General features: G+C 39.3%; 1 protein-coding gene across 2 annotated transcripts in view; it reads right to left on the bottom strand.

Moving 5' to 3' along the window:
* cdkal1 (CDK5 regulatory subunit associated protein 1-like 1) overlaps positions 1–17,537 on the bottom strand; it is a 600,053-nt gene extending 582,516 nt beyond the window's left edge. The window contains exons 1-3 of one of the 2 annotated variants that reach the window (XM_072560914.1): positions 17,488–17,537; positions 11,651–11,820; positions 1,834–1,946 (exon numbers count right to left, since the gene is read on the bottom strand). In XM_072560914.1, the coding sequence (XP_072417015.1) occupies positions 1,834–1,946; positions 11,651–11,817 (280 nt within the window). In that variant the 5' untranslated portion in view covers positions 11,818–11,820; positions 17,488–17,537. Of the gene's footprint in view, positions 1–1,833; positions 1,947–11,650; positions 11,821–17,341 lie in introns of both variants that reach the window. The other variant, XM_072560913.1, reaches the window with a different exon arrangement.
* Positions 17,538–22,753: the final 5,216 nt, after the last annotated feature.

Raw genomic sequence — 22,753 nt, 5'->3', positions numbered from 1 at the left:
ACCTCATCACTACCAGGATTGACAAAATAAAATTATTCAACAAACAGAAGCTTTAATCAATTTTATAACAAGAAAGTGAGCATCAGAAGCTCCCTTGTTAAATCAAGGAATCACTAACTCTCACCATTATAAATGATTACAACTGCTTATGATAACACATTAGAAATCCACTCAAGCTTGCTTATTAATTTCAGATCCTGTTGGCATCAGCAAGTCTTGGAGCAGTACTCAGGCAAAATCCAAAGTATGTTTTGTTTGGAGTTCCAAATAGATTTCTCAAGTGGCACTCAATTAAAATAAAGCATGTCCCAAAGACTTCTCACTTACCAAAAAGAGACTGAAGTGCTAAAACAAGGCTGAAATAGAAGGGAGTTCAGAAAACTACACATATTGATTTTCTGAGCAAATCTCGTCAGGACACATTGGTAGTATTTGTGATAGCAAAGGTGAATTAGGAAAGCGGTTTGGAAACAAAACCCATATGCATGGATTTTTTTTGAGGGAAGACAATGGAATATAATTGCCTAATAATAAATACGCAACATGGTAGTACACAGATGTTTTTCTTACAGAATATAAATGTGCCATGAGATGTAATGACCAATGCTTTTCTTTTATATTCTAGTCCAGGTCATTTAGACAAGTAGAATTTTAAACGTTTTACAAATAACACACCCTGGCAAAATAACATAGTGAGCAGGATAGGAACAGATTTCAGTAGGAAAGGGAAGTAAATAAGTAAGTGGAGAAATGTATGGCATATAAATTTGACATGAAACAATATAGCAAGGCAGTAAAAGCTAAATGCAATTGTTTTGAGGTTGAACCTAATCCTGAAGGGACATTGTGCTGCAATTCACAAATACATGAAAATAGCAGACCAAGGTGAACAGAGTTGATAAAGTAAAGATATCCTTTGTTTGGCAAATATTGCCATGAAATCAAAATCACATACTTGAATTTGTTCAAATTAGTAAGAAGTAGCTTCAGAAAGCTGAAGATAACACAGCTTTCAACATGGCATTGCAATACTAATACTTAGTGCAAAACATTTGTCTACTGCTGTTCTCAGTTTGACATTAATTTTGGTTTTTTAAAGTGATACAAATGGTCTGCTTTTACGCTGAACAGGTGGAAAGCAGCAAACAAAATTAACTTAAACACTAAAATTTGCCCTCAAGATAACATTTCAATTTTTAATCCATCTAACAGTGTGTAAAGATATTGCAACAAATGCAAGGTTACATTATGCCTAATTAGACTCAAAAGGATAAAGATAAATCCTTTTCTTTACTTGTGTTATTATTTAATGGAAAAAATGTGTCAAAGTCCATTATTCATAATAAGAAAATAAAGCTATCACAAAGAACTTTAGGAATTCAAGGTGTGAAAAACAATTTGCAAATGGAGTACTTGTCAAATTAAGCAGACAAAGATCAGCCTAAAAACAACTCAGCTTTATATCATACCAAAATCAATGCTAGCTGGAACGCGCAAGATTTTTAAAGTTTCTATCATAAACAATCAATTGAACCAAATTAAGTATGAACAGATGTTTAACAGCAGTTTAGAAACAATTACGACAGTGAGAAAATAGTCAACTTATTCTTATATTCCTGTGATGACATAAGATTTTACAAGGATGTTGAAGTCATTACAGTAAGAAACAAATATTTGAATCAAAACAGGTGATGCACCATACAATTACCCTAACAGTTTTGCTGCCCATTTTCAAGCCACTTTAAACAAATTAACGTAGCATACAAAAATTTTAATAAGTTTAATCTTTATTGGTGAAACACCCGGTGTACAAAATATTTAAAACGCATATACCTGTAATCTTATATCCATAAACCGCCAGTTGACCTGCCATATATTCTCCATCTGAACTGTTATGTGAACAGCCCCAAGTTTTCACCCAGATCTTCTGTGCACCAGGGATAACGCTGCAACAAGTAGACAAAGAATGAAAAAAAAAGAGCAACATTTAAGACCATAAAAAAATAGGAACAGTAGTAGGCTGTTTGCCCCCCCTCCAAGCCTGCTCCATCAATTGAACAAGATCATGGCTGATCCAACATTGCTCATGTCCAAATTCCAGCCTTCTCCCCATAAACCTTGATGCCTCTAATGATCAAGAATTTATCTCAGCCTTAAATATACACATAGCTCTCTGTGGCAAGGAGTTCCGAAGATTCTCAACCCTCAGAAGAAATTCATCCTGATCTCAGCTTTAAATTGGCATCCCTTTATTTTGAAACTCTGCGGTCTGGTCCTAGGCTCTCCCATGAGGGAAAATATCAGCATTTACCCTGTCAAGCCCTTTTAGAATCTGATATGTTTCGATGAGATCACGTCTCATTTTTCTAAACTCTCATTAGTGGAATCCTAACCGGTTTTACTTTTGCCTCCAAACCAAGAATCATTATAGTGAACCTTCTATGAACTGCCTCCAATGAAGTACCTTTTCTTAAATTCAGGGATCAAAACTGCTCACATCACTCCAAATGGTTTCACCAGCATCTTGTACAGCTGCAGTAAGACTTACCTACTATTATACTTTAACCCCCTTGAAATAAGGAGCAATATTCCAACAGCCTTCCTTATTATTTCTGTACTTGTGTAATCACTTCGGGCATCATAAGTAACCCCAGTCCCTTTGTGTTACCACTTTCCACAGGTTTTCTCTATTTAAATAATATTTTATTTGTTTGTTCTCCCTTTCAAAATGAACTTCACATTTTCCCACATTATACTCCATGTGCCAACTTCTTGCCCACTCAAAAACTGTAAATCGCTCTGTAAACTGTTTGCCTAGCTCCATGTTGTCTGCAAATATGGGTATCATATATTCACTTCCTTCCTCAAGTCATCAAGACATGCTGTAAACAACTGCAATCCCAGCACCAATCCCTGTGGTACCCCATCAGTCATCGATCCCCACCATGAAAAAGAACTCCCCCTTGTCCCAACTCACTGTTTTATACCCAGGAGCCAATTCTCTATTTTATGGAATTATACTACATTTAAAATCATGGGCTCTTGTCTTATGAATTAACCTTTCATGAGGTATTTTGTTGAACGCTTCTCAAAGTTCAAATACAACACATCTACTGGTTCCCCTCTAACCCATCTGGTTGACATTTCCTCAAAAAGACTAATTCATTAGTCAGACTTGACTTCCCTTTCATGAAGCCATGCCTGACTCTGTTTGATTAGATTATGATTTTCCAAATGTTTGTTATTAGTTCCTTAAAAATTGATTTCAACTTTTTTTCCAAACAATAAATCTTAGGCCATTTGGCATATTGTTACCTGCTTTTTGCCTCCTTTCCCTTTTGATTAAGGGTGTCACATTGGCAGTTTTCTAATCCTCCAGCATTTTTCCAGAATCCAACAGTTTTTGGAAACTTCAAACCAGTGCATCCACTATCACTGTATGTCCTTCTTTTAGGAACCAGAATACAAGCTATCAGGACCAGAAGACTCATCTTGGGCCTTTGGCCCTGCACATTTGTCGAAAACTAATTCTAGACGATACTTAATTCCTCCCCCACATTATTTAGTATTAATAGGATGTTTGAACTATCTTCCACAATAAAGACTGATGCAGAACTCCTCTGCCACTTCCTTGCGCCTCATAACTACCTCCCCGATTATTTTGCTAAGATGCCTTTGATCACTTTCCCCTCTTTATGTGTCACTTTAAAAATATTATTTTGTCCTTGATTATTTTCAAGAGATGTCATAAAGGCAGAGGTGCGAAAGAGTCCAAGAAGATGTAGTTTTTTAAAAAATTTCTCACTAATCTACCCTCAGTGTATTTTTTTTTCTCTCCATCACCTTTTTCATCTTCCTCTGCTGGATTCCAAATTTACCCCAATCTTCAGAGCTATCACTGACTTTTGTCTCATGTGCTTTTTCTTATAGTCTCAACATCCTTGGTTAGCCATGATTGGCTGATCGCTTTTAGAATCTTTCCTTCTTTCTGAATATATCTTTGTAGAAAGTCATGAATTACCTCCTTTAATATCTGCCATTTCTTGTTACTGGCTTTCCTGCTATGTCCACTTTAGCTAACTCAAACCTCATTTCTTTGTAATTTCTTTATTTAAGTTAAACATAGTTGTTTCAAATCCATGGTTCTCACACTGAGTAATAAATTCTATGTTACGATCACTACTTTCTAGGGGATCTTTTACTCAGATGTCATTTAGTAAACCTACCTCATCATCCATTACTAGATCTAGGAAAGCCTGTTCTCTTGTTGGCTGCATGACATATTGCTCTAGCAAACTACCCCTAATGCACTCTACGAATTTGTTGTCATAGCTTCCCTTCCAACTCGACTGACCCAATGACCATGAAGAGTAAAGTCACCCATAATTACTGCTCTATTAGTTTTAGATGTATTTATTATTTGTTGATTTATGCCCTTTTGCACATTGCAGCTACTGCTTATGGATCTATACACTAAGTATTCCAGTTGTTATTGACCAGGCCAGACCCCCTCAAAATATTTCAAAAATGTAGCCTAGACCCTAACTTTACCTTATTTTAAAAGATGTGAGGTGGATATTTCAGGTGTGATGCAGCTGATCAAACTACTTAGCTTTAGGCAAAATAGGATTAATTTAAACACTACAGTTGAAACACAAACAAAGAAAGCAGAATTTAGAATAACTTAACCGACCCAATACAGTAACTATTACTAACCGTCCCAATACACCCAACACCCCAAAAACACACTCATTGGGAGAAAAGATAAATTCAACACAGATTCTTATATGCAGGAGGCAACAACATCCAAAGTGATTTCAGAACAAGGTCAGAGCAGTTCTTTACTGAAGCTTGCAACTCCCCTCTACTCTCTTATCTTGTGACTGCGACAGCTAAAAACAAACTAGAAAAAACCTGAACTGGGAGAATTAGCCACTTCCCTTCCATTGCTGAACTAGCACCTTCCTCGACTCTTTGGCAACTCTGCCTTTCTGAACTCCATTAAAAGCAATCAAGAACAAAATAACCTTTTTAAAGTTATACCACTGCCAAACATATCTTCTTTCCCTTGCCCTTGCCACACAGCCAAATGAATTCTACATCATCCGATCTTACATCTTCTATCACTGCCCTCATTTTACCACTTTTTCCTTCCCTCCTGCTTCACCCATGTCTAATATTCATGAATACTAAGTTCTCAAAACTGATCTACTTGCAACCAAATCACCGCAATGGCCACGAGATCCCATCCATTTACTTTTAACTGTGGCATCACTTTATGTATCTTACTCTGAATGCTTTGAAAATTAAAATACAAAGCCTTCGACCATTTTACGATATCTTCTCCTCTGACATTTCCCAATAATCTTCTGGAGGTTTGAACTTTGAAATACATTAGCACCGTATGCAAAATATTGTGGAAACAGTAAGACACAATTACAGGCCAATGACCCTTGTACCAGTGGCAGGGAAATTACTGGAGAAGATTCTTAGGGACAGGATTTACTTAATTTGGAAATGGATTTATTGGTGGTAGGCAGCATGGCTTTGTTGGGGCGGATGTGGTGGAGTCATCTCTCACAAGCTTGTTTGTCATTTTCTCAAAAAACAAAGGTTATTGATAAGGAGGGGGATGTTGATTACATGGACTTTAACAAGGTCTCTCACAGCAGGCTGATACAGAAGGTGAAATCACATGAGATCCATGTGTGCTGTTAAGATGGATACAGAACAGGCTTAGTCATAGAATACAGAGCAGCAGTCTGCAGGTATCAGTGCTGGGATCCCTGTTGTTTGCGATATATTTTAAAACGAATTGGAGGAGAAGGTAGGTGGTCTAATTAGTAAGTTTGTGGACAACACAAAGACTGGTGGAGTTGCTGATAGTGAGGAGAATTGCTAGTGGGTATAGCCGATTATACATAGGCTCAAGACTTGGGCAGAGGGATGGCAAATGGAATTTAATCTGGAACAAATGCTAGGTGATGCACTTTGGAAAGTCCAACGAAGAAGGAAAGTACACGGAAAGGGCAGAACCTTTGGAAGCATTAATATACAGAAAGATCTAGGCAAGCAGATGCACAATCTCCTGAAAATGGCAACACAAATCACAAGCTGGTCAAGAAAGCATATGGCATGCTTGCCTTTATTGGTCAGGACACAGAGTATAAAAATTGGCAAGTCATGTTGCAGCTGTATATAACTTTTATTAGGTCACATTTGGAATATTGCACACAGTTCTGGTCACTACACTACCAGAAGCATATGGAGATTTGAGAGATACTGAAAAGGTATTATCAGCACGTTGCCAGGTTTTGAGGATAATAGCTGTCAGGAGAGATTGGACAAATTTGGTTTGTTTTCACTTGGATATCAAACGCATGGATAGAGTTAATGTTCAGAGTTTTCAACCAACAGTAGAAATGTTAAATACAAGGGGATATTCATTTAAGGTATAAGGGGGAAAAGTTTAAAGGAAATGTGAGAGGCAAGTTTTTTTTTTAAAAACAGAGGGTGGTAAGTGCCTGGAATGCATTACCAGAGAACAAGGTAAAAAGCAGATACAATAACAACTTTTAAGAGGGATCTTGACATGAAGAGACAAGGAATAGAGGGATACGGACTTCATAGAGGCAAAAGGTATTTAGAAAGGCATCATGTGTCAGCACAGGCTTGGTGGGCCCAAGGGCCTATTCCTGTTCTGTACTGTCCTTTGTTCAATAATTAAGGATAGTCGTATTTTGTTTGTTGTGACCTACAGATTTAAGATCAAGACCAGCCCTTTCAAAGTCAGCAGACTGTATCTCCAATTGCAATTTAGTTTTGATAGTTAAGGTCAATCTATTTGCACTGGATTATTTTCAAATCTCATCTCCCTACTTGAAATCTAACTGCCAGCTGTTTCAGAGACATTCCTTTTACAAAACAACCTTGATAAACCAAACGAGACAGGCAGGGAGTATTTTGTTCGGATAACTGATTGTGCTGCAAAGGTAGCGATAGAGGACAGAGAAAGGTTGAGAAGAGAGATCCACGCTGCCCACAGATCAGGATAATTAATGTCAGGAAACAAATCAAAAAGCAGGCATCAGGCAGGATTCACACACAAGGCCTCCTTAAATCGTGTGAAGATCAAAAGGTGATCAGAGTGGCGTGCAGCCGCAATGCTGTGTGAGATGACGCTGATGGCCTGCTTACTGCCATTAAGCGGTTGGAGGGCTCACGGAAGGAGTGCAAGGAGGAGGATGTTCGCAACAGGACGGGCGACAGCGGCTTCAGTTATATCAACGGTTGCCTTGTGAATAAAGCACTGTAGTCCTGGCAACTGTTATCCACCAACCACTGCTCACAACAACAGCAACCGAGGTGACTATTATTAGTACCATTATATATCTGTCGTTCCTCTCAGCCCCAAATTGCTCTTACTGCCTGCTTAATACCACTCCACGAGAAGTCACAAACTCGATAGCTTCTTTAATGGGGACTGAAGGTAGTGTCGGTAACACCTCTTTGATATAATATTTTTACGGGACCTTGAGATCTTGTTCAGATAATCCTAATTCAGATAATTGGATGTTTGGATAACTGAGGTTGTTCTGTACATGGATTGCACAGCTTGCTTTTAGCTCAATCTCAGATTGAATCAAAAAATCATAGATAAATCAACCAAAATATGAGCAACCGTTTATCACTGTAATACATCCCTCTCATTACGGCTTCTTCTCTCCTAACAAACTCATCTAAACAGTTGCTTTCCTCACTATTACATTTCAAAAAGATAGTCAGTATCCTCTCTAAATATTTAATTTACTGACCTACCAACAATACTCAAGCCGTATGATCAAAGAAAGAAGATTTTCCTCGGTGTTTATCATAATTAGCTGCATGGTTAAATGTAGAATTTTCATCTTGATTATAAAAAATTCTTACCTCTTTCATCACCTACCTCCACCTGTGCACATTATAAATTATTCCATGGCTATGAAGAAAGGAAGCCTTCCTGGCTTTCGTCAATGTCACTTGAATAAATGATCATGAAATTTCTGAATGATCAAGGTTAAAGGGTATATATTTTCAACTCACTCCAAGGTGCTTTGCAAGCAGATCAACGCTTCCCCTCCCAGTGCTCCGCCACTCATTGTTTCCCCTTCTTTCTACTATCGCTGCAACCAGCCTCCATTATCCACAGTTCATTTTGTTACACACCAGGCCAGACCACCTCAAAACATTTCAAGAAAGTAGCCCGGACCCTAACTTTGATAGCTGTTTTAAGCAGGTGTAAAGTGGATAGTCAAAGAGTAATGCAGCTGGCTCAACCACTTAGTTTTAAACAAAACAGAATTTATTCGCAAGATTATCAAATGAAACACAAACAAAACAGAACTGAATATGGAATAACTTAACCTAACAGATTATCGCAACTTAATGATTCGGTTCCAAATTCCTGTAAGAATACCCATAAACACCCCTTGGCACAAAAGATAAAATCAAACACAGGGTCTTACAAGAGAGATGTCAGAGAGAGGGAGGATCAGCATGGACCTGATTCTTTGGGTCCAGCAGCTTTACAACTGACTGCTTGCTAAAACCAAACCAAACCCAACCCAAACCAGAGAAAAACTGAGCTGGGAGAACCTCTTTCATCACACAGTGTTTATTTTTTTTAAAGCTTGGTGGCCTTTTGCCTGAGGCAGTATTTGTAAGCTCTAATCAAATTGGCCTAAAACCCATCCACGTCAAACCTCACAGCAACTCCCCATTTATTACCCCTCAAAAAAAAACTAAGGGCAACATAACCTTAATAAAGGAACAGCATCATAAGTTTTCACTATTTCTGCCATCTCAAACACCATTAAACACAGTTTCCTTCCATTCTAGCATTCAAAAAGGACTATTCTCTCCACAACACCTTGATGCACTCCTCAATAACTCCAACCACCCTGCTTTTTGGCACCAACTCAAGAAATGCAACAACCACCTCTTCATCTTCTCCTTTCCCATCATCCAGGATACCAAAATGTTTTTGCAGATTGGATGCAAGACGAAAAGTCTTCACTTTTTAGTAATATGAATATTTTCAGAACCTTTAAATGCACCATCAACAAATTGTCCATCAGAATTGTAGCCAGTGGTCCCCATACATATTTCCATGATCTTATTTATAAGCACCTTACCATTACTGTAGACAAACTGAATCGGGTTGCATATTTACAAAACGTAAAATTAAAAATGTTGTTCATTTATCCCACACCTTTTACATAATTCGTAGCCACAGATTTCAAGTCCGGTGTTAGCAGGATATGTCTAATAAACCATGATGGCATCATCTGGTATTTTTCATTTACACTAAATTTCCTATTAATCTCTTTGATGCTATTTTGTATTCAAACATCACTGGATCCTTAACCTGACAGCAATTAGCATTCTTCCCTCTCCAAATCATTATCACTCAATACCACTAACACTTCATTAATACTCTGAATAGAAATACCAATCATTTTTAATGGGAATGTATTAATGCCCGATTAGTTAAAGTGAAGATCTACTAACATCCAAAAACAATTGCTTTATTATATTCAGTTTCATTTGTGCATTTTTTTTAAGTGGAAGTTTTGCTCAGCAGCAAGGGTTGTCTCTGAAGACACGTGTACTAATAAAGTGGCTATTCCAACAATTTTGCACCGAGTCACCAGTTATCACCTTATTCCTGTATTTTCTGAGATCTCAAAGTGTTGTCATCCCTGAACCTGAGAAATAGAGTCTCATACTCACTGATCTTTGATCCTCATTACTGATAGATTCTGAACAACATTTTAAACCAATCCACCAAATATTGAGAAGGTACAACCACAATCTAACATGGCGATTTTGACAATCATTACTGCTGTCAAGTCTATCACTAATAAATCTCTCAGATTGTTTACCATCATCTTCAAATTCCAAACTCTGTGCCATGCATCACTTAAAAAACCTCCTGTTCTAGTTTGGGAAGTTAATTGCATAATGATACTTTTAAGCACATCTGAACCATCTGCTAACAGTTCCTTGTGCACTCCTAGCGTTCATTCATCAAGTATTACTGCTCCAAAATTATCATCATCCGGATCTACAAATGCCTTCATCCTCATTCCTTTTGTTTGGAACTCTTCTGTTGCACTTGTGTAATCTTATATAAAATCGGCTTAAGTTCATGAATACATTGACAATCCATCGTTTTTCAAAAATCTATCGTAAATTGGGTTGGGATGTCTGGTCGGCATGGAAGGCTTGGACCGAAGGCTTGAATCATATCTCTATGATTCTCTGCCGCTTATTTAGTTGATCAATTTTCTCGTAAAATTTCACACACCTTCACTTTCCTTCACATTCAATTAAAAGTCATCCAGTTCATAAAATACTTTGCTTTTGACTTTACTCTTTTTAAAAAGCAATATTAGTAAAGACATAACGTATACCCATATATCTACTTCATTTTACAACAACTCATAAGATTCAAATTGAGATAACATCGATGGCTAATAATTTACACTTGCTTTCAGCCATCCTTCATAAAAATAGCTCAGATTATAATTTTTTGCCTGAACTTATTTTTTCCTTAGTGTTCAACCTTCAGCTTTAGACAACCATCTTCTGCACCTACACTAATTCATTCAGATGCCAGATGGCAAAGTCAGAAATCAGGTGGCAATAATTTTACATAATTCTAGATTTATTTACAGACTGTAACATTGCATGTCTCTTTCCTCTCTAATCAAGAAGTTTCTCTTTATATTCCTTTAAGCAATGTTCAGGAACTGAGGTACAAATTAACGAATTAAAAGGCTGTATTATACAAATCAGAACTTTGACAGTGTTAGAATGTTTTTGTCAAAAAGGATTGTGGGTATCAAAGCTACAGGAAGGAGATTTGCTTGCTCTCCAGTGACCACCTTATTCCATGGCGCTCCAACAGTTACAGATTACCAACCTGAAAATGCTTCTTTATCCAAGGTTTCTTTTATTAATTAGCCAATCCTTAATGCATGCTGATATACTATCCCCAAAATCAGGCTCTTATTATGTGTAATACTCGATCAAACAAGTTTTGGAAACAAAATAGAATGGAAGAAATAGGATGGCCAGCTTGAAAGTAGTTTGGTTCAGCCTGAGACTATGCTCGAGGGAAACAGAGCTTGTGTCAGAGATTTTAAAAAAAAAGGCTTTGAACATCGCAATATCAGATTGGAGGGAATTTCTGCATATCTGATGGAGAGGTGGAGCTCTTGGCAGTCAGCATATACATGGAACTTAATGTCATATTTCGGAATAATATCCCTTCGGGACAGCAGGTTGATGAGAAATGGAATTAGGATGATATAGAGATCCTTTTGGAAGTCCAGAGACAACCATGTAGAAGCAGCAAAAGAAAACCCTGAAGATAATTCTCTGGCGATGGCTGGATACCAATTGAAGTACATAAACACCATAGGATATATTAGTTAACAAGGATGAGAAGGAACTGCTTATAGCAAGAACAGTAGCATGGTATGTCACTCATGATCGAATAAGGGTTGTTTCAGCACTGTGGCAGGGATGAAAACTGAAAGAATTTTAATTTGGAATTGCAATCAAGTGTTGCAACCTTTAATAAAATGATGGAAATGGAACTCACCTATCAGCCTGTACATCATCTGTCCCCTCATCCTGCTGGTTTTTTTTTCTCTTTCTAATATGTGGGACAATGCTCCGTTTTGTAAACTGTTGATCATGAGGTTTCGGATCTTGTGCTGACACAATATCTTCGATGTCTTCCACGAATGAATCACAAGCAGCCGGCATGATCTACAAAGAAAGAAAAGAATTCCATACAATTCCATTATAAATTTTGAATAGTCACTTCTTTTTTGACACTGACTTTTGTACACATTTCTATATAACCAGTAATTAATACACAATTTGCGTAAAATAGACATCACTTTTTTTTAAATGAACAAATGCTCATTTTCAATGTTAACTTTAAATCAATTACTGACATCCCGAAGAAAGCTGAAAAAGAAACTCCAGATGATTTGGGGGCACTTCAAACTTTCAACCAAGCATTATCAACAGTATTTTGGAGATGAACAGTTAAATATATTTACATCACTGCTGAATGTTTTAGAAATCATAGAAAATGACAGCACAAAAAGCAATTTGGCTCGCTATACCTTGAAATGGGAAAAGGACAGTAGGACATTACTGAATATCACAAGTATGCACTCATAATTAAATGTGAATATTATGACATGATAATATAACCATGTACACCAATCTGAAATGTAAATGATGTGAACATTATTTGTTAATGATGTAGGTGAGTAAATATGTAACCTTTCAATCTGAAACTTATCCATAGAATCCCTACAGTGTGGAAACAGACCCTTCGGCCCAACAAGTCCACACCAACCCTCTGAAGAGTAACTCACCCAGACCCAATCCCTTACCCTATATTTACCCCTGACTAATGCGCCTAACTACACATCTCTGAACACTATGGGCAATTCACTGAACCAGCACATCTCTGGATTGTGAGAGCAAACCTACACAGACACAGGGAGAACATGCAAATTCTATACAGTCCGTATAATACCATTATTTCTGTAAAGTCAAAAACGACAATACTGGGTTACGGTGTAACAGGTTCATTTGAAATTGCAAGCTTTATGAACTCTCGCTCCTTCATCAGGCAGCTGGAGAAAGAGAATACATCAGACACCGAATTTCTGAGTACAAGATCAAAGGGTCGTACAACTTATGCAAATGTACTGAACAAACCTAGATGGCTACTCAATCTTTAAATCACTTAGAATGGAGGGGCAGGTTTTGATTGATAAATATGTAAATCCCAAAATTTCTTTCAAGTCACTGCCCCAAGATTACTGCAGGTTCTAATCAGAATAAAGGAATTTATAAATGCCACATTGACTGACTGCCTACAGATCGTGTGCTTTTCAAATAAAATAGAACACATCTTCAAATGCAAATTCACCCCATTGATTTCTGTGCGCACATGCGAGAGAGAGAGTGCACGTGAGGGTGCACGCATGCGGACACGCACACAACTCTCACAAGAACACACTCAGAGACCCTCTCTCATACACATTGCTCATAGCCCCTCATACTTGCACGCACACTCTCACATACACTCCCTCACATTCCCTCTCAAGCACACACACCCACACAAATCTATGGGGTACATGTGCATTTGTTTTGTTCAAAAAGCTCATGGTCTGTAGACAGTCAGTCAATGAAGCATTTTATAAATTCCTACTTTGGAAATAAAACCAGTCTGACAGATACAAACAAACTTGAAACAGGGCCTCAAGCCTAAAATATGGTGTCTGACCAGACGTGTCACCTTTATTCTGATAAAATTATCTTGGGGCAGTAATTTAAAAGAAATTCTGGGATTTACATATTAATCCATTGAAATCTGCTACTCCATTCTAAGTGATTAAAGGCTTAATAGCCATCTAGATTTGTTCAATTCATTTGCATAAGTCATATGACACTTTGACCTTTTACTTAGAAATTCTGTGTCTGATTTATTCTCTCTCACTGGCTGCCCGAGGGAGGAGTGGGGGCTCCGAAAGCTTGCAACTTCAAATAAACTTGTTGGACCCAGTGTTGCGTGATTTCTGACTTTGTCCAGCCCAGTCCAACAGTGGCACTGCCACATCATTATTTTTGCAGTAAACTTTGAGTTGTGCTCCATCTTTGATAGACATTTATGCATGAATAAAAGTTTGAACAAAGATTTTTGAAATACTATGAATCAAAGCTGGAATCAGAGGGGAATGTGCAGCTACAAAGAAAGAGAAGTTACAAAAAGTGCAGTCATTTTAATGCTTTCAACAGTGCTAAGTGGGAATGAAAAAAACTTGGTTATAAAGGTAGGAATGCAAAGGAAAATGGAGTATTAGTTAAGGGTGCAGATTTATCCTAGATTGCTAAGCCACTGGTGAGGATATTTGCCTCCTCACTCTCCACGGGAGTCGTACTGGAGATTGGAAGGAGGCGAATGTTGTTCCTCTTTTCAAAAAGGGTAATAGGGAAATCCCTGGCAATTACAGACCAGTCAGTCTTACGTATGTGGTCAGCAAAGCTTTGGAAAGAATTCTGATGGATAGGATTTATGACTATTTGGCAAAGCATAGTATGATTAAAGGCAGTCAGCATGGCTTTGTGAGGGGCAAGACATGCCTCACAGTCTTATTTGAGGAGCTGTCATGACAGGTCAATGACGGTTGAGCAGTGGATGTGGTGTATGTGGACTTCAGCAAGGCATTTGATCGGGCTCCCCATGGTAGGCTCATTCATGAAGTCAGGAATTATGGGATACAAGGAGATTTGGCTATCTGGATTCAGAATTGGCTGGCAGACAGAAGGTAGAGAATGGTTGTAGATGGGAAGTATTCTGTCTGGAGGTCAGTGTTGAGTGGGGTCCCGCAGGGCTCTGTTCTTGGGTCTCTGCTCTTTGTAGTTTTTATAAATGACTTGGATGAGGAGGTTGAGGAGTGGGTTAATAAATTTGCAGATGACACAAAGGTTGGATGTGTCGTCAAAAGTATTGACGGCTATTGTAGGCTGCAGCCTGACATAGACAGGATGCAGAGCTGAGCTGAGAAATGGCAGATGAAGTTTAACCTGGATAAATGTGAAGTGATGCATTTTGGAAGGTCGAACTCGAATGCTGAATATCGTATTGAAGATAAGATTCTTGGCAGTGTGGAGGAACAGAGGGATCTGGGCGTGCATGTACATAGATCCCTCAAAGTTGCCACCCAAGTGGATAGGGTTGTTAAGAAAGCATACGATGTTTTGGCATTCATTAACGGGGGATCGAATTTAAAAGCCACGAGGTTTTGCTGCAGTTCCACAAGTCCCTTGTGAGACCACACTTGGAATATTGTATCCAGTTCTGGTCACCTTACTACAGGAAAGATACAGAGGCTTTGGAGAGGGTGCAAAGGAGGTTTACCAGGATGCTGCCTGGACTGGAGGGCTTGCCTTATGATGAAAGGTTGAATAAGCTCGGACTTTTCTCTCCAGAGAGAAGGAGGAAGAGAGGAGACGTGATCCAAGTGTACAAAATAATGAGATGAATAAATAGAATCAATAGCCAGAGACTTCCCTAGGGCAGGATTGACTGGTACGAGAAGTCATAGTTTGAAGATATTAGGAGGAAGGTATAAAGAAGATGTCAGAAGTAGGTTCTTTATGCAGAGAGTTCTGAATGCATGGAATGCGTTGCCAGCAGTGGTGGTGGAAGCAGTGTCATTGGGGACATTTAAACAACTGCTGGACATGCACATGGATAGCAATGAGTTGAGAGGTACGTAGGATAAGTTACTATATGTTACATTAGGATTAAATCTCGGCACAACATCGTGGGTCAAAGGGCCTGTTCTGAGCTGTACTCTTCTATTTTCTATAATGTCAGAACTGTCCCTATCTCAATTCATCTGATGCTGAAATTTTCAACTATGCTTTTATGACTTCTCGACTTAACTAGTTTCATGCACTTATGGCCAGCTTTCTGTGCTCTACTCTCAGCAAGCTTGACCTCAAGTTGCCCATTAATTCACCAGCCACATTTATGAATCTATGTTGACTACTGGTTGAGCACTGCCTCAATTCTAGTACTCTTACCTTTGTTTTTAATCATTCTGTGTATTCAACCTCTCATATCCACCAGCCTTATAAAGTTTTGGGACAGGCTGATGCCATGAAAATAGTATGCAAATACTTCCTTTCTGTAAGAATTAAATGGTGACATGAAAGAGCAAACCATTCTCAATTGCACGGAAAAAGGTAACTTGGGGATGTTAGAGTAAATTATTCTTTTCTACATGAAAATTGATGTAGGGCAGACTGAGTCAAACACCTAAAAGCATATTGGAAACTGATGTAATAAACTGATGAACATTTCAAAGTAGGGAAGTAAAATCTTAAATTTTATTGGATCCTGAGCAAGGACCCCATGGTCCACTGATAGGTTAGGTCAGTGAGCAAGGAGCTTGCAAATTGGAAAATATGAAGTTATTCATTTTGGGAGAACAAAAAATACAAAACTCAGGAGTTCATGTACATAATAGAAAGCTAGCAAACAGGTGCAGCAGATAACCAGGAAAACTATTAGAATATTAACCCTTGTTTCATATGAGGTAGAATAAAAGAGTGAAGCAGTCTTACTGCAACTGTAGAAGGTGCAAGTGAGACCACATTTGGCACACTGCAAGCAGTTTGGATCCCCATATTTAAGGAAATTTACCATTTCACGAAGGTACAGTTCAGAGATAGTTCTGAGGATGATCCTTGCATCGAGGAATTTTCTTATGAGCAAAAAGTAAATAGATTGGGACTACTCATTGGAGTTTAAAAGAAAGAGAGGTGAATTTATTGAAACATATAGGATTGTTAAGGACTTGACAAGGTAAATGCTGAAAGCATGCTTCCCCTCATGGCAGAATCTAGGATCAGAGGGTACAGTGTCAAAATAAAGGGGTACAAATTTAAGAGTGAGAGGAGGAGGAATTTCTTCCTTCAGAGGGTTCAGAGACTTTAGAACTCCTAGCCACAGAGAGCTGTGGAGATATAGTTCTTGTGTTCATTTAAGGTTGACAGAGATAAATTCTTGACCAGTAGAGGAATCAAGGGTTACAGGAGAAGGGCAGGAATGTCGGTATGAGGAATGTCACATCAGTTATGGTCATATTAACTAGTGCAAGAGACTAGAGGGACCGAACAGCCTATTCCTGGTTCCTATTTCTTATTGGCTTGGTGACTGCAATTGTACAACTCCAAATCCAAAGGAGTTATATGACAACATCAGCCAAAACCAACAACAAGTAGTTATAATTTTGGATGATATTCCACTTGTAATTTAATTCACACTGCCAACACTCCAGTTGAACGACAGAAGGAAACCAATCAGCCTCATGTCCATGCCAACTTAACAAGAGCAACTCAGCTAGTCCCACTTATCCCCTTCCTCCTGCATTTTCTTTTCAGATAATTACCAAATCTCAAGGCCACAACCGACTTCGCCTCCACCAAACTCTCATGCAGTGTACCTATATACCATATCCTAACTACCAAGTGTTTAAAAAAAAAGTTTAGTTTCCTGTCACATCCTGGATGTTTTAAAGCGACGGTCTTTGGTCCTGGGTCCTTCCGAGAGAAGAATGCAGCGTTTTTCTCCCTAAATATCACCCGCGGGCACCGTTTCCTCTCATCTTCGTCCCATGCCGATATCTGGGCCCCCTCCTTTCCTGGGTCACAAGCGCCGACTTACTGACTAAAACTACAGGCGGACAATTACCCAGAGTCGCGAGCCCACGTTTTCAAAAAATAACGGCCAACTTAACGGTCCCGGCTCGCGCCGTCAATCCCCTTCCGCGAGCGGTCAGCTGCAGCTTCACTTTCCCAGTCTCGCGCTCTGACTGCGCTGCGCCATCACTCACTAACCTCTCACCTGGTTGCTCTTCCTCCCGTCTTCCGGTCGGACGGCGGCCCGCTCGGAACACGCGGGCGGGTTCACCCTGAGCCAAATACAAATGCGACCGACCACGTGCTGCTTTCCGAAACCCTGCGATCGCCGTCAAGGTCAAACGAGCCGCTGGTGCCTGTTCTTATCCTCGAAACATCCAACTATGTTTATGACAGTCTTCCTTTCTTTCATTTTCAAAATCAATTCTCGGCAAACTTCTGCATCCGATAATTGAAGGGCACGACCACAAACCTTTACCTATTTATATTAGTGTACAATAGGTTCCTCATGTCTGAGTGTTTCCATCGTTTTCTAATTTTAGCTTTCCCCTGCTTTGTTACATGAAAAATACATTAAGCAATCAGATGAAATTTACACGTAAATTGTAGATTTAAAAATCTAAGCTAAACACAATTTGTAAGTAGTGTAACAAACTGCAGCTGACCTTTCTAACTTTGGACTTTGTACTTTATTGAGGGGGAAAAGTTAGCTGTGTTTTAAATGTTTCGTTTCCAAGCGTGCCGTGAAATATCTTGAAACTGTTCGCTGGGGTTTATTTATTCATATTAGTCATTAGAGATGTACAGCATTGAAACAGACCCTTCGGTCCAACTCGTCCACGCCGACCAGATATCCTAAATTAATCTAGTCCTATTTGCCAACATTTGGCCCATATCCCTCTGAACACTTCCTATTCGTATAACCATCCAGATGTCTTTTAAATGTTGCAACTGTACCAGCCTCCGTCCTCTAGCAGCTGGTTCCATACACGCACCACCCTCTGCATGAAAATGTTACCCCTGAGGTCCCTTTTAAATTTTTTCCCTCTCACCCTAAACCTATGGCCTCTAGGTCTGGACTCCCAGGAAAAAGAACTTGTTGATTTACCTTATCCATGCCCCTTGTGGTTTTCTAAATCTCTGTAAAGTCACCCTTCAGCCTCCAAAGCCTCGGTCGCTTGCTATAGTTCAAACCTTCCAACCCTGGCAAAATATTTCTAAATCTTTTCTGAACCCTTTCAAGTTTCACAACATCTGTAGAAGGGAGTTAGAATTGTACATAATATTCCAAAAGTGGCCTAACCAATGTCCCGTACAGCCGCAGCATAACCTCCCAACTCCTATACTCAATGCTGTGACCAATTAAGAATACCAAACACCTTCTTCCCTATCCTATCTACCTGAGACTCCATATTCAAGGAACTATGAACCAGCACTCAAAGATCTCTTTGTTCAGCAACACTTCCCAGGACCTTACCATTACGTGTGTAAGTCCTGCCTTGACTTGCCTTTCCAAAATGCAGCACTTTGCATTTACCAAAATTAAACTCCATCTGCCACTCCTCAGCCCATTGGCCCATCTGATCAAGAACCCATTGTATGCTGAGTTAACTTTCTTTGCTGTCCACTACACCTTCAATTTTGATGTTATATGCAAACTTACAAACGATATCCCCATGTTCACATTCACATCATTTATATAAATGACTAAAAGCCATGCACCCAGCACCGATCCATGTGGAACACCATTGGTCACAGGCCTTCAGTCTGAAAGGAAAGCTTCCACTGCCACCCTCTGTCTTCTACCTTCAAGCCAGTTCTGTATCCAAGTAACTAGCTGATCCAAGTGATATAACCTTGCTGACCAGACTACCACGAGGAACCTTCTTGAATGCCTGACAGAAGTCCATCTAGATCATGTCCACCACTCTTCCCTCATCAATCCATATCAATTAATCCACCTTTATGCATTAAAAGACATCCAGCACGTCCTCCTCTGCAATATGGACATTTTTCAAGATGTCGCCATCTATTTCCCACATCATGTATTTTCCAAGTCCTTCTCCGCAGTAAACACTGATGCAAAATAGTCATTTAGTATTCCCCCCCGCCCCCCCATCTCCTGCGTTTCCACATACAGGCTACCTTGCTGATCTTTGAGGGGCTCTATTCTCTCCGTAGTTACTCTTTTGTCCTTAATGTATTTATAAAATCCCTTTGGATTTTCCTAACCTTATTTGGCAAAGCTATCACAAGTCCCCTTTTTGTCCTCCTGATTTCCCTCTTAAGTACCCTCTATATCCCTACTGACTTTGTCCTCTTCTAAGGATTCACTCGATCTCTGCTGTCTATACCTGACATGCGTTCATTATTTTTCTTGACAAAAATCTCAATTTCTCTCGTCATCCAGCATTCCCTATATCTACCAGCCTTGCCTTTCACCTAACAATCTCTGGACTCTTATTATTTCATTTTTGAAGGCTTCCTACTTTCCAACCATCTTTTTACCTGTGAACACCTGTCCCCAATCAACTTTTGAAATGCCTTGCCTAATACTGTCAAAATTGGCCTTCCTCCAACTTTAACCTTTAAATTCAGTTTATCCTTTTCCATCACAAATGTAAAACGAATGGAATTATGGTCGCTGGCCCCAAAGTGCTCCCAACTAATTCTTCACCCACTTGGAGAAAGTGAGGGCTGCAGATGCTGGAGAGTCAGAGTCGAAAAGTGTGGCGCTCGAAAAGCACAGCAGGTCAGGCAGCATCCAAAGAGCTAGAGAATCGACACAGTCACTTGCCCTGCCTTATTTCCCAAGAGTAGGTCAAGTTTTGCACCTTCTCTAGAAGGTACATCCACATACAGAATCAGAAAGTTTCTTGTAAGCACTTAACAAATACCTCTCCATCTAAACCTCTAACACTATGGCAGTCGATGTTTGGAAAGTTAAAATCCCCTACCTTACATCTATCAAGGAAAGTACGGATATTTTGACTCATGATCATAAAAAGATTAATGCGATCTTTAGAGAATTTTATTCTGAGGTATATAAATCGCAGGATTGTGAAGATAGGACTAGGAGGATGCAGTCATTTTTTTAAAATTTGACCTTTCCGGGCCTAACTCCGGAACAGGTATCGGTCCTAAATGCTACTCTAACAGTCCAAGAAATACTTGATGCAATTTGGCAACTTCAGAGCGGTAAGGCACCGGGCCCAGATGGTTTTCAAGCTGAATTCTATAAAGAATTTACAGAAATATTGGTTGGTCCACTATGGACATGTATAACTATGCATATAGTCAGGGCTGTCTCCCGTCTTCGCTGAAAGAGGCAAATATCGCGCTTATCCTTAAAAAAGGAAAGGATCCAGAAGATTGTATGTCATACAGACCAATATCCTTGCTAAATGTAGATTTTAAAATCCTTTCTAAAATGTTAGCAATGAGACAAGGAAGAGTACTGCCACATATTATAAAGGAGGATCAGACGGGGTTTATTAAGGGCCGTAGATCATCCAATAATATTAGAAGGGTTTTGAATATGATTCAAGCTTGTAATCAGGGAAAGATACCAGGAGTAGTTGTTTCATTAGACGCGGAAAAGGCATTCGATAGGGTTGAATGGTCATATTTGTTTTACACATTGGAAAGGTTTGGCATTGGACAGGTGTTTACCAAATGGGTCTCAACATTGTATAGTGATCCCAAGTAGTTGTGGTTATCAATGGATTAGGTTCGGATAGCTTCAGTGTGGGTAGGGGCTGCCGTCAGGGATGTCCTCTCTCGCCATTGTTATTTACGCTAATAATTGAACCACTAGCAGAAGCTATACGAGCTGATCCTAATATAACGGCCCCAAGGATTGGTACAGGTAAACATAAAATTTCCCTTTATGCAGATCTTCTATTCCTCAGTAATCCTCTGATGTCCATACCTCACCTAATCCAAGTTATTAATACATTTAGCGCATTCTCAGGTTATAAAATTAATTTTTCAAAATCGGAGGCTAGGCCAATGGGTGGCCTTGCTATGACACCCCACTTAGTGGACGGATCTCTTTTTCCCTTTCGTTGGTCCCTGGAGGGCTTCTTATATTTAGGTATTTTTATTACTCCAGTATTTGGTCAGTTGTATAAGGCTAATTTTGTGCATTTACTGGAAAGGATAAGGCAGGACCTCCAGCGATGGGGAGACCTTCCAATTTCCTGGTTGGATAGAATAGCACTAATTAAAATGAATGTCCTGCCCCGTCTCCTATATCCTATGAGAATGCTTCCGGTGATGCTGCCGAGGATAGCTCTACGTAAATTATATGGCTGGCTGGGTTCCTTTATCTGGAGTCATAGATGGCCCCTCATTAAGCTGAAGATGTTACAGCTTCCACAGACAAGGGGAGGATTGGACTTCCCAGATTTTAGGAAATATCAGTTACGTTCCCTATTAAGTTACATAGCTGATTGATTGTGGATCAGACAAGACCCAATCTGGTTGGACATCGAGGCCTCTCAAGTAAAATACTCACTTATTAATCTTTTATTTTCAGACAAGAGGAAAATCATTACAGATCACTGTAAAAACCCTATAATACTAAACACAATTAAGGATTGGAATATAATGTGGCAAAATGAGGGTAATTCACATAAAACATCCCCCTATGCACCGATAGTGGGAGCATGGGGATTCCAACTGGCGTTTCCAGATGCCACTTTTAAACTCTGGAGATCCAGGGGTATCTCATGTCTAGGGGACCTATTTAAGGATGGGGTCCTAATGTCTTTGAACAGCTGCGTCAGAAATTCAGATTACCTAATGGAGACCTCTTTCTATACTTCCAAATTCGAGACTATATACTGAAGAAGACTACATTATTAGATAGTCTTTATAAATCAGATAAAGAATGTAGAGTCCTACGACCAGTGGGGGTATCTTCCGTCAGTACTATTTATCATTTACTACATGAAGTAGTATCGGGAGATATGGACAATCTGCTTAAAACATGGGATCAGGATTTGGGACTCGAAATCTCTATAGAAACGTGGAATGATATTTGGGAAAACACTAGAAGAATTACTATCTGTAACAGAACTCAAACCATTCAGTTGAAGATACTTCATAGGGCCCATATAGCACCGGTTCGATTAGCAAAATTTAAGGCAGGAGCATCTCCAATGTGTCCCAAATGCAAAATAGAGGTGGGCACTCTTGTACATTGCCTATGGACCGGTCATAAGATGCGTAGATATTGGACTAAAGTAGCAAATACCCTGACAGAAATTTTAGGAACGGAAATTAAAGTGGACCCTGTATCTCTCCTTTTGGGCTTTTCAAACTTTCCCTCCCTGGACATGTACGGGAAGAGACTATTTTCTATTCTCGCTTTCTGTGCAAGGAAAACTATTTTGGTGAACTGGGTGGCTGAGGGCCCCCCCTGGACTTTCAAATTGGCACAGATTAATTATGGAATGTA

The sequence above is a fragment of the Chiloscyllium punctatum genome, chromosome 41 (assembly GCF_047496795.1).
Source record: "Chiloscyllium punctatum isolate Juve2018m chromosome 41, sChiPun1.3, whole genome shotgun sequence".
Classification (NCBI taxonomy): Eukaryota; Metazoa; Chordata; class Chondrichthyes; order Orectolobiformes; family Hemiscylliidae; genus Chiloscyllium; species Chiloscyllium punctatum.
Note: the sequence above shows the minus strand (reverse complement) of the source record. Positions and strands in the feature narration are given on the sequence as shown.